This window comes from Otolemur garnettii, unplaced genomic scaffold, assembly GCF_000181295.1.
Source record: "Otolemur garnettii isolate 467f Iridium unplaced genomic scaffold, OtoGar3 scaffold00003, whole genome shotgun sequence".
Classification (NCBI taxonomy): domain Eukaryota; kingdom Metazoa; phylum Chordata; class Mammalia; order Primates; family Galagidae; genus Otolemur; species Otolemur garnettii.
In genome coordinates this window covers 6,278,436-6,296,306 of record NW_003852398.1, presented here as the reverse complement: position 1 = coordinate 6,296,306, position 17,871 = coordinate 6,278,436, and the positions used below count along the sequence as shown (strand labels likewise).

Here is a 17,871-nt window from a genome sequence, read left to right as displayed (position 1 = left end):
AAAAAAAAAAAAAAAAAGATGCCAGCATCTGGAAATTGTACCATCACATGGCAGAAGGCATACAAATAAGAGAGATGAAAGAGGGGCCTCAACTTCACCCTTTTGTGATGGTGCCAATCCCAGCCAGAAGGGTGGAACCTTCATGGCCTAAACACCTCTTCAGGGTTTCACTTTAATACTATTACAATGGTAATTAAACGACTTTTGGAGGAAACAAACCTTCAAACCACAGGAGCACCAGTAACTCTGTGTTACAGGTGAGAAACCTGAGAGGATTAGCAATTTGCTCAAGGTCACAAGGCTGTTCAGTGGCCAGCATGAATTCAAACCCTTCTCTCTGACTCCAGGCTTTTCATCTTGAGCTTCATCTTGCTACCTGGCAGGCAGAAAGCCACTTAGCAACCACACCCCTTCAGCACCTTCCAAAGTCTCCCCTCAAAGATCTCCCCTTTTTCCATCAAGTAAATGATTCATGTACAATGAATCATTTTTTAATTGTATTTGCTCTAAAACCCCTTTTCCAAATTCCTGCCTGCATTCAGTGCCTTGATTTCCTTGGGTTAATAATCATGTTGCTTTGCTGGACTCCTACTCGTTATGTGTTATTAAGCTCCTTTTGAATCCCACCTCTCTTCTATCTGGTTAATGCATTGCCAGAGAGTCTTTGTGGCACTCCCCAGGGGTTATTTATAGCAAGTGAATGTCATCGCATTTATTAACTTGGTGAACAAAGTTGTTCATTTCCCAAAATTAGCTAGGATTATAAGAGAGAGGGGCAGGGAAGGAAAATGCTATATTTTGAACACCTACTATGATGTGATGGACACACATGATGCTGGGAGCTTTGTACAGAGAACCATTTATGAGCATTTTCTGGTTCATAAAAAATATTGGGCAGGCACTTCATGTGCAGTCCCTTTTGCCCCACTCTCCAAAGACACTGTTATACACCCAATCTTGTTTAACTCTCTCCTTGACCCCAGAATATCATTAGTATTATCTCCATTTCCAGGCGAGAAAATCACAGCTCTGAAAGATTTGGTAACTTTCACGGATCACAGAACTGAGATGTGACAGAGCTGGGGTCCAGGCCCTTTCGTCTGCATTCCAGTCCAAGGAGGAGTAAATGCCTGGCTGGCCTGGCTCTTGTAAAGGTGGCTCTGACACCTCAGTCTCTAAAGCTAAAACTGGATCTCACTGGAGTTGGGTCTATATGCTGAGACTTCAGGGCTGAGACCTAAAAGTCTGCATACAGGACCCAGTGGGGAAGGTTCCAGAATTCTAAATAGTTTAGGGTTCCAGGGGAGTCAAGGAACAGGAGGAAAGGGTCAGGAGGTCAGCAAAAGCTCAGCTGTGAGTAGTCTTGAATGCTATATGGTGGCAAATTTAATTATGGGGTGGTGAGACATCTGCCCAGATTACCAAATCTCTGTTACGTTTCTAAATGATTAGTTCTTTGCAAGCATCATAGGAAAAACTCTCCATGGAAGAAGTAGCAAATATCTCACTGCTGTGTTCTTTAAAATATGCACAAATTAAACAGTGCCATCTCTCCTATGTATTAAGATAACTATTTGTACATATTTTTCATACACTGTACACAATGGTTACACATGAGACGGGAAAGATGGAAATTATCTTCTTACTTTTTATACTTCTAGATCATTAAAATTTTTCTAACGAGGCAGTATTACTTTTGTAGTCTTTAATTTTTGTTTCTTAATGCATGAGTGTAGTATTAGGAAACCTTATATTTGTGTTTCTATGTATTTCCAATTTTTTCTTCATTCTTAGGAGAACCAGTTCAGATCGCACTGACTCTGGACATCGCAAGTATTTCTAGTATTTCAGAGAGTAACATGGTAAGTGTTGCCCCTTTGTATTCTGTCCAAAGAATCCCTTTCTTCGTGTTTAATGGGGGTACGCTTTCTAGTTACTTAACAACAGAAAAGAAAGACTTACATACAGCTCCCCTCCCTCTGCAATGGCAGAGCTGGAGACCTATCCCAAAACTTAAGACAGTGGAAGATTCTTATAGAACGGACGTTCTAAGTATCAAGAAGAAGGTGGATTACAAGGCCAGGAGGAGAGAAACAGGGAATGGTGTGGGTGCATTTGGTGAGGGATAAGAATAAGAGAAATGAATAAAGTGTAGTACGCAAGCCTGGTATCCCACAGTCCTTCATAGAGGAGGCAACAGGTTGATGAAAACTAACAATCAAATGACTGCTGTTAACTATCCTGTCACATAAGAGAACATATTAAACACAAAGTCAGCAGGGTGTGGTGGCTCACACCTACAATCCTACCATTCTGGGAGGGAGAGGCAGGTGGATTGCTTGAGCTCAGAAGTTCAAGACCAGCCTGAGCAAGAGTGAGCCCTGTCTCTACTAAAAACAGAAAAAGGTAGCCGGGCATGGCAGTGCGTGCCTGAAGTCACAGCCTCTGTATCGCTTGACCCTAGGAGTTTGAGGTTGCTGTGAGCTATGATGATGCCATGACACTCTACCCAGGACAACAGAGTGAGACTCCATCTCAAAAAAAAAAAAAAAGTCAAGGTCAAACTAAAGGCGGCTCACCTAGAGGGCTCAGTAAGCTTTCTGCATAAGTCCTAGGCAAACCCTAGCACTTAGCTCACCAAAAACTTCAACAATTTGGTAAAGCCTTTGATCTAGGGCAATGTGAGCTTACATGCCAAGCAAGTTAAGGTCCTGAACATGACAGTGGGAATTATTATCTGAATACAAAAGACAGTTTGTTTTTCTTATAAGCCACCACCTCAAGACATAACTTTATTCACCAATGTCTGTGTACACTTGATCTAAGGGAAGGCCAAGAGGGACTACTTTTCTTCTGTTTGGGGTTTTTCTTCCCCTCTCCATCCATTTCCACCCCCTGCCTTCCCCTCAGGACTACACGGCCACCATTTATCTCCGACAGCGCTGGACGGACCAGCGGCTGGTGTTTGAAGGCAACAAGAGCTTCACTCTGGATGCTCGTCTCGTGGAGTTCCTCTGGGTGCCAGACACCTACATTGTGGAGTCAAAGAAGTCCTTCCTCCATGAAGTCACTGTGGGAAACAGGCTCATCCGTCTTTTCTCCAATGGCACAGTCCTGTATGCCCTGAGGTAAGTGGACACCAGCAATGTCAGGGTTGGAGGGGAAGTGGCTGGATGCATCTTAAGTAGCCCTAAAGCACTAAAACACTGTGAGGTCCCGTGTTTCCCAGGCACCTGCCTTCTTAGATCCTTGTCTTCATAGCAGAAGGGCCTTCTCTCATTTAGTCTGGCTCAGTAAGCATCTTCAGGATACCTGCTCTGTGCCAGGCCCTTTGTTAGGCAGTGAGGACACTGAGCTGAAGAAAATATTGCCTCAAGGACACAGATGTCGAGACAAAGGAAGTCCCAGGTGCTAGGACCCAAGATGGGGTTTAGGGTATTGGTTTGAAGGTAATGTTAAAGGATGCTTTCACAGCTCAGTCTTAAAGGGTAAAAGGAAGCCAGTGAGGGGTGAAGGAAGGGCAACCGTAGGAGCAAACAGAGAGGTGCGTGCAAGGAACTTTGCTCAGTGGAGCTGGGGTAGCTCCAGAGTATATCTCTGCTTGTCTGAGTCATGCTCAGACAGAAAATCAGATGTGGTGTCCCATAGCCTCTGGTGCCTGCTGCCCTGGGCTCCCCTTTGCCCTCTCCCCAAATCCCTGAGGCTGAAAGTTCCTTTCATCCAATTGTCCATGCAGCCTCTGGTTGGCTGGAACAAGAAATTAGAACAAGAAAGGTGCTCCCTAGCTGTTGCCTGGGGAAGCCCCCAGGGGAAGACTCAACCACCTCTGTATAAGGACTGTGCAACCTGATGCTCCCAGAGGCCTTGAGGAAGAGGCCAGGAGCCAGACATTCCTGGGGTTGACCTTTAATCCCAAGTCAGAATCGGAAGTTATAAAGAAAAAATTGAGCTAACCAATGAAAGGGAATTTCTGAATATACCTGAGCTGCACTGAATTTAGCAAAGACCAGCCCAAAACCTAACTCCTCTGTCATGAAACCTAACTAGACTTCTCTTTTGACCGCAATAGCAATCAGCAATAATGTCCCCTGTCCCCATGTTCCCACAGCATGTGTGTGCCAGTGTGTATGTGCACGCGTGTGTGTGTACATGTACCCTGCCTGTGTCGTGGCATATGCCACAGTCAGTCTTGTGTGAGGATTATAATCAGCACTGGTTTAATAGCCTGGCTCTGGAGTCAGATTTGGGTGCAAGTCCTTGCTCGGCTCCTTAGCAGCTCTGTGGTCTTAGGCAAGTTGCTTGACTCCCTGACCCTGTTTCATCAGCAGCAAAGTAAGAATAAAAACATTTCCTACCTGGTAGGGCTGTACAAGGGGTGATGCTTGCAAAACACTCAGGGACTGGCTCACAGTAAGCACTCCTAAACAGCAGCTGTTCTTACTCTCTGCCTCCCTTAAGGGAGGGTGAGCCTCCTTGAGGTGGGCACCATGCTATAATCACCCCCATTGCCCCCAAGCACTTAGCACAGTGCTTAATAAATAAAGGTGCTTAAGAATGGGTGACACTGAAGAAAACGGAAGTTAAAGTCTTACTGATTAAAATCTCCATTGTGAGGACTACATTGACTTTTCTTTTTCTCTTTTCCTTTTTTTTTTTGGAGACAGAGTCTTACTCTGTTACCCTGGCTAGAGTACAGTGGCATCAACTCATCAACTGATCACCAACTCTTGGGCTCAGGCATTCTTTCTGCCTCAGCCTCCCAAATAGCTAGGACTACAGGTACATATCACCAGGCCTAGCTAATTTATCTATTTTTTGTAGAGACAGGGCCTCACTTTCGCTCAGGCTGGTCATGAACTCCTGACCTCAAGCAATCCTCCTGCATCAGCCTCCCAGAGGGCTGGGATTACAGACGTGAGAAACCACATCCAGCCTTGACTGGTCTTTAATTGAACATCCCTGGGTATTAAACCCTGTGACCCACACTACCTGGTACCTCCACTTGCTCTGTATTCTCATCCCCAAGAGCAGGCGGGCCCTGTGAGAAGAGCACAGCCAGGAGAACTGGGCTCTGGGTTAGCCCTGCCGCTCAGAGCCATGGGAGCCCCAGCAAGCCCCTAAGTCCACTGCCAAATGGTGACGGTAACGACCGTGAGCACAGGGCTAGCCCCACACACGTCTACCATCAAGATTAAATTCTAAAACTGGAATGCAAAAGCATCTCAAGCAAGCCGATGAGTAAGTCTGGTCTGTGATACTGTTGGAAGTTTTGCCTGTTCATTGCCAGAATTCTCACTTTCTCTACTCAGCACCCAGTTTTAATGGAGCCTCCCAGGCATTGTATGGGGACAGAAAACCTCAAGGAAGATTTGGATGCAGGCTCCAGGTCACAAGTTCACTGTAAGAGTTCAAGTGAAAGTCCTCTTGCAGTGGCCCTTGGATGGGAATGTGTACTTTGGATAGATTCATCATAACCCTTTGTGAATGCATTCTTCCCTTCCTAGAATCACAACAACTGTTGCATGTAACATGGATCTGTCTAAATACCCCATGGACACACAGACGTGCAAGTTGCAGCTGGAAAGCTGTGAGTATAAATCCCGCAGGCTCCTGAGATGATCTTCCTGGGTGAAGAGTGTCCTGATGATAGTGGCCTTCCTTTTCTTGATACTGATTCACAATGAACTCATCCCTTCTGACTGTACTTTCTGAGAGGTTTAGTGACTCCTCCCAGAAACACCCTCCAACTTTACATTTTTTGGAGAGAATCGTTGTGTGTCAGTACCAAATATCTCCAAAAGAAATGCTTTAATGTTATTAGTAGTCCAGACCAGGGGTCAGAAAATTATAGCCCTTGTGCCAAATCCAGCTGATCACCTGTTTCTGTAAATAAATGTTTATCTGAGCACTGCTATTCCTGATAATGTTCATGGCTGCTTTCACACTACACTGGCAGACTTGAGCTTTATAGAAACCAGGAGGTCCATAAAGCCTAAAACGTTAACATTCTTCTTCAAGAGCTTTTAAAGAACTCTACTAAGCTAATTCCATGTGAAATTCCAAGAAGGAATAGTTATGTCCCAAACTTATTTACCCATGGAATCTCATTTCCTGAGTATTTTGTGAGACAATCATTTTATAGAAAACATTTTGGTGAAAACAGATCTAGACTAGCCTCTTAGATACCTCAACTTTCAACATTTCATTTATGTCACCTCTCTGGCTGCCAATTCTCGAAGGGTCTCTGATTCCAGGTGAGGTCTTCATGAATCACTCCATGGCCATGATCAGATTAGCCACCCACCCAAGCTCCCTTACTCCACCAAGATCAAATTAGCTGCCGTCCCTCTAGACACTGATGAGAAGGTCATAGACCTTTCATCAATGTCCTATTCATCTGTCAGCAAGCATGCCTTTGGCTATCCTTTTAGTTCTAGATAGCCTCAAAAGCTTTCTTTTCTTCTTTGTTCTAGCGCAAAGCACTGTAGTTAATAGGAAAGCCTCACTATCCAGTTTCAGAGGAAGTGGAAAGGCTAGTGGGGAAAGACTTCTAGGAGGAGGTAACAGGATGTGTTATGAGCCCCAGCCTGCTGTTGCCCTGGTCTCCTTGGCCAAACAGCTTTTTCGTTAACAATAATAATAAATGTTCTTTCCCTAATAAATAATCTAGCATCTATTTACTCATTGCTTACTTCATGTCAGACAACTATATTAGATGCTTTCCGAATAGTATTATAAGATGAATATTGTTCTTCCCATCTTGCTGATATAGAAATGGAGGCTTATTATTTGCTAACTTACCCAAGGGAACCCAGTAAGTAGCAACACTGGACTTGAACCTAGGTAGAGTGGCTCCAAAGTCCAAAAGTCCCCCAACTCTAATCGCCCTTCCACTGGGCTGAAGAGTCGCATAGAGATTTTGCTCCAAGGGGCCTGTTTGTGATCTGAGCTATATATTTTTTCTGAGCATACCATAAAGTGCTTTCTAACAGTAATAGGGGCATAATGAAAAGCTTTTAATAACTCCTTCCCAGTCTCTCCAGTGCCCATTTATTATCATTATTTTGCCCCAAATTGAGTAACCACATGATGCTTGTATTGGATTCCCCAAATCCTGCCAGAATGTTAAGCTGAATTACAGTGTGATTGTCATCCAGTGGTCCCAAACATATTCCTGTGCCAGTTCCTTCCCGTTACTTAGGGCCAACACCAGTGTTTTTCCTTTCCTGTGTGTCCTAAGGGATGTCTTTTATCTCATTCTAATACTGCAGTTCTTTATATTGTCCCACTAAAGTCTCCAGCTAGTCTGGATGGCTGGTTGAGTTCCATCTGTCTATCCTCATTTAAATGCATCCAACTCACCCATTTAGCAACTAAATGATGATCTGTGTTAGACACTGTGGTACATGCTTGCCATACAAAAATGCAAATGATGTTCCAGTCTTCAAGAAGTCTACAGTCTAATAGAAGATACAGGACTTTAAATAATTATAACAGAATAAATGGTAACAATCAAAAGTAATGGTATCATGGAAGCCTGGGGGGAGTTGGAGATTTCCCAGTGGAAATGTCACTTGAAAAGAGACATTTGGGATAGGTTGGAATTGGCCAAGAGTAGGACTCAGAATCTGCTAAGACAGAAGTGAGAAAGAACATGGGAGAGGTTAGACAGGGCAAATATGCAGAGCAGTCATTGACACTTAGAACACAATTGCTTCCAACTTTTAAAAGACATTACTTGACCTACGTAAACCTTAAACCGTAATTCTAGGAAATGGTTATATAAACTGTCATTTGGGGATTTGCTCCCAATGAAGAATGAGGATTTACTCCAAACTGATGTATAACAAATGAATTCCCTGGCATCGTCACATAATATCTGAGGAACAATATCTCCACCGTTCCTCAGTAAACTGCTCTGAATTGCCCACCAAACTTGGGCACCTGTGATAGGCAGACAGCACCTCACGTATGATTTATTCAGGTATCAAAGGATGTCTTGTGTCTGGGGCCAGTCGGCGGACTATAGTCAAGCTTCAGAGACTAGTGGACGCTTCCTTCTTACGTGAGGTCACGAGGGGGCAGTATCAGAGAAGCACGGCCATTATGAGGCAGAAGCCATTTTTCACAAAGTAGACATGTAATTAAAGACTTAGACAAACAGATTAATTACCTTATTGATTAAATGCACCCGAAACCTTCTTGAAGCAATATAATTCTGTTTGGTGGCAGCATAAAACTTGAGCTTATCAAGAAGAGAACTCATTTTGGGTCCCACGTGGAAAAGGTAATTATCCTTCATGTGTCATGACTGGGCGCATCTCAAATCCCAGGAGCAAGATTCTCCTGGAAACTTCAGCACTCTGTTTGTACAGATATCATCCCCAGTGAGCAGAGGAAGCTTTTGCTGAATGTCTAGTAGCAGCTTTGGGGTACAGAAGCCTCACCAGGGTTTTTCTTCTAAATGCCATCTCCAGAAAAGAATTGGTACCATCCCATAACTTCCCATGTTCACTCAGAGACAGAGAGGTGATCATGTAATGATTGTGAGCATTTACTAGTTGTAAAAGCAAATTGTAGGAACTTGTGTTACTCACTTTTACAGATACCTTTTATTCCTTTGGAACCATGGGCCTAAGCAGACAGCTAGCTTCAGTCCATATTTGGGGGCTACCAGGGAAGGACCCACAGATAATTGTTACCTGGAAATCCCCTAAGAGCTCATTGCCATTTCTTTGCTCCATGGAGGGAAAAGTACCCTTTTCTAAACAGTGGACACCATACACTGCAACTTAACAAAATGTCAAACCCGACACTGGTGTCACATTTCCTGATAGACTTTGAAAACTGAGGCAATATAGGTTTGTGTTTAACAGTTACTGGAATCCCAAAGCTGGGTGACTTTGGGTGAGTGAGGAACCTTGCTGGACCTCAGGTTTCCTTATTAGTGAAGCGAGAAAAACAATAGTATCTGACTCAAAGAGTTGATCTTTAACAGGTTTATTGAAGTGTAATCTGTATACCATAAAATTCACCCATTTTAAGAGTACAATTCAAATATTTTTGATAAATGTATTGTACAACCATCACCACATGCCATTGTTAGAACATCTCTGTCCCTCACCGAGACCCTTTGTGCCCATGTGAAGTCACTCCACCTTTCCACCACCAACCCCCCGGCAACCACCCTTCTCCTTTCTGTCCCTGTGCCCCCTCTAGATATTTCACACGAATGGCCTCAGACCATGTGGTCCTTTGTATCCGGCTCTTCCACTTAGCATGTTTTTGAGGTCCATACCTGTCGTAGCACGTGTCAGTACTGCATGTCTTTTACGATTAGGTAGTATTTCTTTATATAAATGCATATCACATTTTCTTCACGTACCCATCAGTTTACGGATGTTTCGTTTATTTCCACCTTTTGGCTATTAGAAATAATGCTGTTATAAACAGTGGTGTACAAGTCTTTGTATGAACATGACTTCGTTCTCTTAGGCAAATAGCTAGACTTAGAATATGGCCAATTTCAATCAAGGGGCAAATTTATGCCTCGGTTTTTAAGAAACTGCCAAACTGTTAACCGTTTTCCAAAGTGACATTCCTCCCAGTAATGTTCCAGCTTTCCCGCGTTCTGGCCATTTGTTATCGTCTGTCTTGTTTATTATAGCCATTCTGGTGGGCGTGAGGCGTCTTCCTGTGGTTTCGATTTGCATTTTCCTAATGACTGTTGCTGTTTGGGATCGTTTATGTGCCCCTGAACCGTTCATATATCTTCTCCAAGAGATATTTTGAGGATTAAATGATAACAAAGTTGTGAAGCACTTAGAAATGTAACTGCTTACTCAACAATAGATAATATGAGTGTCATCATCATCCATGGGCTTTGGAATTAAACTCCTGAGATACCATCCTTGCTTTGTTACTTGCATGCCTTATTATCCCGAGAAAGTGAGGCAATCTCTCCGAATCTGAGCGTTTTCAGAATAAAGTGGGAAAATCATTATAATTTCTCAATGCTGAGAAACAGCATTTATTGAATAATAATGTTTTAGAAAACTAAGCTCTACTTTTTAATATATTAACCAATTGTAAAGTCTCTCAATTTCAGAAAATATAAAAAAAGGGGCATCTTAGAAGTTAAGAAATATAGAAATTATTGCAAGAACAGTAGGAACACAATGCATAAAGCACTAACATAAATGTTTAATGAAAGGTAACTATCACTGCCATTATGACGTACATTAATTAAACTCCTTTGAGATTTATTAAACACACATGTTTACAAACTGATAAAGCAGGAGGCTGTAGGTTTTTTGGTTTTGTGTTTACATTTATGCCAATGTCAAAATATGAACAAATCCGTTGTAAAGTCCCTGAAAACACCATCAGAGCTATTAGACTATCTTGGAAGGCAGGATCGAGCATAAGCCTTTGTGTGTTTACAGATACGCATTTGATAGATCTAATTTTTAAAATGAAAGATGCAACTTCTAAAGTCTTATTATTTGCCACATCTACATGATACTTAGCATAGGGCCAGTTTTGTTTTGTTTTGTTTCTGTGGCAGAGTCTCACTGTGTCACCCTTGGTAGAGTGTCATGGCATCACAGCTCACAGCAACCTCAAATGCTTGCTTAGGCAATTCTCTTGCCTCAGCCTTCCAAGTAGCTGGGACTACAGGTGCCCGCCACAATGCCCAGCTATTTTTGTTGTTGTTGTTGCAGTTGTCATTGTTGTTCAGCTGGCCTGGGCTGGGTTCAACCTGCCAGCCTCTGTATATGTGGTTGGCACCATAACCACTGTGCTATGGGCGCCAGGCCCATAGGGCCAGTTTTCAATTGATGACAAAAAGTCCTAGCAGGTCGCTTCACTCTGAACAGACACTGTCATTTCACTTGAGAAATCACTCCCAGGTTTGGATGGGGTCATCCTTGGACTCACTCACCACTACCAAGATAGAGCTCATGCTGTCAACCTATTGTAGCATTTTCCAGACCCATTCAACCTGCAACATCCTTGCTCTGCTCTGACTCCATTTTATTCACCAGGGGGCTATGATGGCCACGACGTGGAGTACACCTGGCTGAGAGGGAATGACTCTGTGCGTGGGCTGGAAAACCTGCGGCTTGCTCAGTATACCATACAACGGTATTTCACCTTAGTCACCAGATCGCAGCAGGAAACAGGTAAACTTGTGTGACAAATTATATAAAATAAAAATAAGCAGTCTGAGATAGAGGACTGTTCAATGAGTCAGAAATATCATCTCTTCTCCACTTTACCTCTTTGGGGACCAGGGCGGTTGAGTTTGGGTTCAGCTCTTCTGCCACCAGCTCCACTCTGAGTATTGAGTGATCCACTGGGGAGCAGGCCTGGACCAGCTCTGAGGCCTAGCACTATTGGTCACCACGTGATATCTTCCACTGATTGCTCAAATTCTGTGCCTTCCTCATGCATAAAATTTACTCGTGTTTCTAACTGGAGCACTGATTCTCTGCCACGAAGAGTAAAAATAAGGACACAGCTCACAGATGAAGACGACAGCAGTCGTCAGCCAACAAGAGCCTGAACGCCCTAATTATTGTAAGCTTGTCAGGGAGAATTACTTGTTCACTTCATTTACCAGCATCGCATCTCTTAGTCTTTGGCATTAGAGAGAGATGCTTCTAAAAGATGTCATTCTCGATAAGCAGTTGGTATTTTCTTCTTCCTTTCTCATGGCGACATTAGGAATGATTATTGTCATCTACACAGGCACCCTGAGAAAAAGTGCTATGTATTTCAGTTGAGCCCGGATGGCATTAAGAATCATACATACACCAAGATCATTAGAAATTGTAAGCCATTAGCAGGTATTACTTCCATAAAGAACAAATAAATAACACTTTACTTACTTGTTAGAAATGTGTTTGTAAATTGTTATGCTGTCAGTTTGCCCAACCTAGATGCCCAGTCTGGATTCATGCAAAAAAAGTGACTTCAGCTTTCAGAATTGTTTAACTCCAGGTAGCACATACCTAATTTTAAATACAAAAGAAGGTGATGATTTAGTCAAATAGTGATTTTAAGTGTTTTTTCCCCCAAACATTGACTTCGAAAATCAAAGGAATGAAGCAAGCAGTGTAGACTAACAGAACATCCCTGGACCAAAGGGCAAAAGTCCTGGTTTTTATAATTACTGGTCCTTAACTCAGGTCACTAAAATTCCCTGTGTCTCAATTTCTCCACTAAATAAAGTGGAGAGAGTGATCTCTAGGTTCCCACCAGGCTCTAAAATTACATATTTTTATAATATACTATATTTCTTCAGTAATATTTCTGTTGTTTGGCTATTTAATGGTATAATTTTAAATTCCAGGCTTTCATTTGGGGGTGGCATGGGGTTAGGGGAACTGACATCCGCTGTCCTACTCCACTCTGAGCCAGACCTCTCCTCTTCCCAGAGGAAACCTCTTTATCCTTCCAGCAAGCTAATTCCGTCTGCTACTGCTCCGTCTGCCCTTGCTCACCTCCCTTAACAGAAGGACTGCAGGAGCATAACTTGGTACCCTAACCCAGGGCACATGTTTTACGCTATAGTAGTTTATTTGCCACACATAGAATTCTGTTACGATAACTGTCTACTCTGTACATTTGCCACATCTAAACTACACTGATAGCTTCCTAAGGAGAGCCCTGAAGTATCATAAAATTGGGGGTACCTCTAAAATCCTCAAAAAATGTAATATTTAATACGTCTATTGGATCTATTTCATAGTATTCTTGAAAAATGGGTGGCTTAATAAAAAAAGAAAAAAAGAAAATTGGGTGGCTTTTCAGGTCATCTTCATTAAAAGGGTATTCATCAAACCACTTCTTTGTGAGTGTAGAACTAATAGACTCAGGGTTTTCCACGAAGGGACTCACTGTCTAGTGAGGTAGATATCAAGATGCTGTATGAATACAGCTGTAGAGACAAGGATGAAAGTGTTCCCGGAGCCCTCTGATCAGAGACGCAGGGAAAAGGAACTGCAGATGGGATGATCTCTTCACAAGGACAACAAAAGGGATGTGAATGGGGGAACAGCACCCTTCTAAATCTCATTCAATGCAATAGCAGTGTCTCTGGTGAAAACCATAATGATGGTTCACAATGAGATTTTGGAGAATGACAGAGGGCTTAATGTGGATACAGCTAAGTTAAACATCCCATAGGGAAACCACCCTGCTATGTGAACGACATGATTTCGTACCTCTTGTTTATCTTATCAGGAAATTACACACGATTGGTTTTGCAATTTGAGCTTCGGAGGAATGTCCTGTATTTTATTTTGGAAACCTACGTTCCTTCCACTTTCCTGGTGGTGTTATCCTGGGTTTCATTTTGGATCTCCCTTGATTCAGTTCCTGCAAGAACCTGCATTGGTAAGCAGCTCCAACAGATTTCTAAGGACGGGCTTATTGGGAACTGATTTTTCCCCCCTTCTATCCTTGTTTTCGTTGATATTTGCAGGGTTAAGTTCTAAGAGTTGGTTTCTTGAGAGATTCTTTTACAGAAAGAGAAAGAGGGAGAGAGAGAGAGGCAGAGAGACAGTACTTGAGGAATGGTGCATTTTTAAACTTATGTCTTGCAGTAACAGATGAGGAATAATTGTAATTAGATGGCCCATTGTTAGTTATTCTGTGTACTGACCACTCTGTCCAAGGAGAAGACAGAAGGTAAAACATTTAGAAACTACATCACTCGTAATCTGTATAAAATGGACAAATCGACCCTATTCCAGAAGGTTGGAGATTTTGCATAAAATCAGATATGTTGCATTTCTGCACCCTGCCCTCCTGCTGTCAGTCCCTATGTGGAGATACTCTGCTAGGAAACGGTGTCCACTGACCTGACGTAGAAACATGTGCTGCCCGTTTTCCCAGGAGTGACCACCGTGTTATCAATGACCACATTGATGATTGGGTCCCGCACTTCTCTTCCCAACACCAACTGCTTCATAAAGGCCATCGATGTGTACCTGGGGATCTGCTTTAGCTTTGTGTTTGGGGCCTTACTGGAATATGCAGTTGCTCACTACAGCTCCCTACAGCAGATGGCAGCCAAAGATAGGGTAAGAATTTTGAAGGCCCTCCATATGATCCATCACTTGTGCCATGGAATGAAGGGTCTGCAGAGGTGGGCTGGACCTGGTTCTTCCTTCCCAGTGGGGTTCATTTTGCTCCAGTGAGTCTCCTCCTTGTTCATGTGGGTACGTCTGAAATCATGGTGCTCCTTGAGAAAGACCATTCTTTTTACCAGATACAATGAGCTATTAATAGATTTAATTTTCCAGCAGGAAATAACTATGTTATCCGTATGCAGCATAAAATCACAACCATGAAAACAAGCATCCATGAAAAGTCCAATATCAAAGCAAAGATGATCAGCTGCTTTTAATTTCAGATTAATATGTATTTGTTCTTTAATTCTTCTTTTGCATTCTTGTGTTCTTAAATTATGTCAGTAATTGTTTACTAAAACGTGTGGAAAAATTAGATTGTGACAAATTTCTTGGTTAGTATATTTTTCTGCTGGGAAAGATTGTCATTATTTGATTTAGCAGTGGAATGCTGTGGTCCAGCTATCTGAGTAATAATAATGGTTATTATTTATCAAGCATTTGCATGTGCCAGACACAGTAAAAAGCCTTTTGCAAATATTATATCATTTAAAATGCTCATAACGATCCATTGAGGTTGTTATCGCTGGATTTTTATAGTTGTGGAGTATAAGGAACAAGAAAGGTAAGTGGCTTATCCTAGGGGATATAGATACTAAGAGGTAGAACTGGGATCCCAACCTAAATCTGTTTCCAAAAGCCTGAAATTTACTTGTTATTCCGACTTGCAGTGGACACTGGGCCATGCTCTTAACTATCACTCTTTACATGGAACCCTAGTAGCCAAATTTGACAGCTATTGTCACACTAAAGCTCATGCTAACAAGCAAGAAAATAACAGAAATCCAATTCAGAAGAGATGCCCACCTTTAGCAAAGTGCTAGGACCACACAGGTCTAATAGTAAGAAACAAGGAATGAGAATAGCCCAAAGACTCAGTTGCTTTTTCCCTTGTGTTTGGCTATTATGAGGCAAAGTTATATACACGGTCATATTATTCAAGCATGAAAGACAAATAATCACGAGTGCCAGCTACAGAAAAATGTGAATTTAATTTTTTGTTTGCTCCCTCTAGCCTTCCTTAAGGGGAAGGAAGGAAGTTGAATTGCCCCTAAAAATCTAGATTGGCTAGATTGGCTAAAAGGAGGTTAGAGAATTTAGAGGAGGCTCCACTGAAGACACTAGAAAGCCCTTATTTTGCCCTGTGTATGATAATAGCTGCTCTAGAGAGTATTTGCTGTTTCCTAAACACCTACTAACATCTTTGTCCACCACACAACCCAGTGCAATGGGTACCATTATTATTACGATGTTACTGTGTGGAACCTGCTTCTTAGAGATGACCCACACCTTGCAAGTGGCCTGGCCAAGGATCTAAATCACACTCTTTCTCGCTTTACTACACTCGCACATTCTGTGTCACCCCAGCCATGTTGGAGAATGGCAGCTCCTTGGAACTGCAAATAGCAACATTCTTTCTGTTTGCATGGCAAAGACCTAAAAACATAGCTAATTTTTATCATCTTTCATAATCAGTCACTCCCTTCTCCTTGGAACAGAATAAAATTCATCAAACACCTACTAGATGCTTCACATAATATAGACCATTTCATCTTCCCATCAGTCTCAGGGAGTAGGTATTAATATCATCACCCTTTGACAGGCAAGGAAATTGAGTCTTTTTTTTTTTTTTTGAGACAGAGTCTCACTTTGCCACTCTTTGTAGAGTGCCATGGCATCAGAGCTCACAGCAACCTCAAACTCTTGGGCTCAAGCAATTCTCTTTCCTCACCTCCCAAGTAGCTGGGACTATAAGCGCCCACCACAATGCCTGGCTATTTTTAGAGACAAGGTCTTGCTCTTGCTCAAACTGGTCTCGAATTCCTGAGCTCAGGCAATCCACCCATCTCGGCCTACCAGGATTAGGATTAAAGTGACTAAAGTTTCACCATAGTGAGAAACAGAAAGGGATTTGAACCCAGGTCTTTTAGCTTCACAGCCCATGCATTGGGCATCTAGTGCACCGCTCTGCACAGGGAGAGCGAGCCCTGGTTACACGTTGTTACACATGCTGGTGACCTCTACCAACAGGATAACAGGACTCCAAGTCTGGCTTACCAGCCAATTTCTGAGGCACTCAATGCCACTCTCTATTAAACTTAATTATTCAATACTGAGGCTTCTAAACTTTTTATTTGCTCATTATCTACTTATTTATCTTGCTGAGTCAAGTCTTTTAAGCTAACTGCATTGTCTATGAACTAGGCGACAGCGAAGGAAGTGGAAGAAGTCAATATTACTAACATCATCAACAGCTCCATCTCCAGCTTCAAACGGAAGATCAGCTTTGCGAGCATTGAAATTTCTGGCAATAACGTGGACTATAGTGACTTGACAATGAAAACCAGTGACAAGTTCAAGTTTGTCTTCCGAGAAAAGATAGGCAGGATTGTTGATTATTTCACAATTCAAAACCCCAGTAATGTGGACCGATATTCCAAACTACTCTTTCCTTTGATTTTTATGCTGGCCAATGTATTTTACTGGGCATACTACATGTATTTTTGAGACAACATGGAATTTTTGGCATGCCATAGGTCTTTAGCAGAACAAGATAATGTTGTTAGTGGTATTGTAGGCCAAGTGTGCATATTGACCCAATGTCAGGTGACCAAAATAACATCTGAACAAATTTCTCCTAATACCATGGACCCCTGACCATTATTCTAAGCTGTGTAGAAGTCCCAGCATTATGAGGTCTTATGATAGAAACATCAGTCCTTTCTTCTTCCATCTTTACCAAGGACATCCCTATGGAGTCCAAGATTACAAACATACTCAGGAATGGCTATTTGCTCAGTGTCTCCCTGGTCTGCATTTGCCTCATATTAAAAAAAAGTAGGAAGGAGATCATTATGAGTATTGGGTAACCTTCAAGTGTCAGGTGTTGTTTCTAAATTAATTATACACATTATTTACTAAATCTCTGAAATGTTTATAAAATATATTGTTATCTGTTTGGAAAGTAACATTTTCTAGTTTTGTGTTTTTTATTAAAATGAAATGTGGGCTTATCACTGGAAGTCACTACACGAACTCAATGCTGAATTGCATTTTTAATAGGGAGCATTATTTAATACCACAGCAGAATTGTCCCCAAATTCCAGGAAGCCCTATCATTGAAACTTAAATGTAAGTAAAGAAAAAGTTAGAGAATCAATAATCTCAAACATAGATTTCTTATTTCTAAAATAAAATGGATTCCCCAGACTGGAAGGACTCTGAGGCTTTCTTCCTCCATTACACATGTCTTATGATTTTACTATTGTATGCACATCAGTCCTTTAGCACAATGCTAAAGCCTTTTTATCACATCACAAATAGAAAGGGAAGAATTTTTTTAAGACTCATTCTAGGAGTCTTAATATGGACTGCTGCCATGAAGACTTGCTCAGAATCAAGTTCACTTTCTAGTTGCCTTTACTCAGATACTGGTGAAGCACTAAAAGTGCCTGGTTGACATTGTCAGATAGTCCCTGCCATTCTGTCCTTTCTGCTGCTCTAGCACTGAGCAGCATGGCCCCAGAAGCAGATTCTCTGCATCTTTCCAAGAGGAGCTTGCATCCCTGTACCCTAATGACCACGAATGATGCTGTTTCTGCATTCTGCAGAAACAAGTGGCTTAGCTCAAGTAAACTTGGCCTTGCTCAGCTCTCTACTCCTTCTGGCT

The 17,871-nt window shown here is 42.1% G+C and overlaps 1 protein-coding gene across 2 annotated transcripts in view; it reads left to right on the top strand.

Moving 5' to 3' along the window:
• GABRP (gamma-aminobutyric acid type A receptor pi subunit) overlaps positions 1 to 17,206 on the top strand; it is a 24,894-nt gene extending 7,688 nt beyond the window's left edge. Inside the window, exons 4-10 of one of the 2 annotated variants that reach the window (XM_003781950.1) lie at positions 1,795 to 1,862; positions 2,911 to 3,128; positions 5,505 to 5,587; positions 11,049 to 11,186; positions 13,252 to 13,404; positions 13,906 to 14,093; positions 16,407 to 17,206. In XM_003781950.1, coding sequence (XP_003781998.1) covers positions 1,795 to 1,862; positions 2,911 to 3,128; positions 5,505 to 5,587; positions 11,049 to 11,186; positions 13,252 to 13,404; positions 13,906 to 14,093; positions 16,407 to 16,709 — 1,151 coding nt within the window. In that variant the 3' untranslated portion in view covers positions 16,710 to 17,206. The remainder of the gene's footprint in view (positions 1 to 1,794; positions 1,863 to 2,910; positions 3,129 to 5,504; positions 5,588 to 11,048; positions 11,187 to 13,251; positions 13,405 to 13,905; positions 14,094 to 16,406) is intronic. The other variant, XM_012807425.2, reaches the window with a different exon arrangement.
• Positions 17,207 to 17,871: the final 665 nt, after the last annotated feature.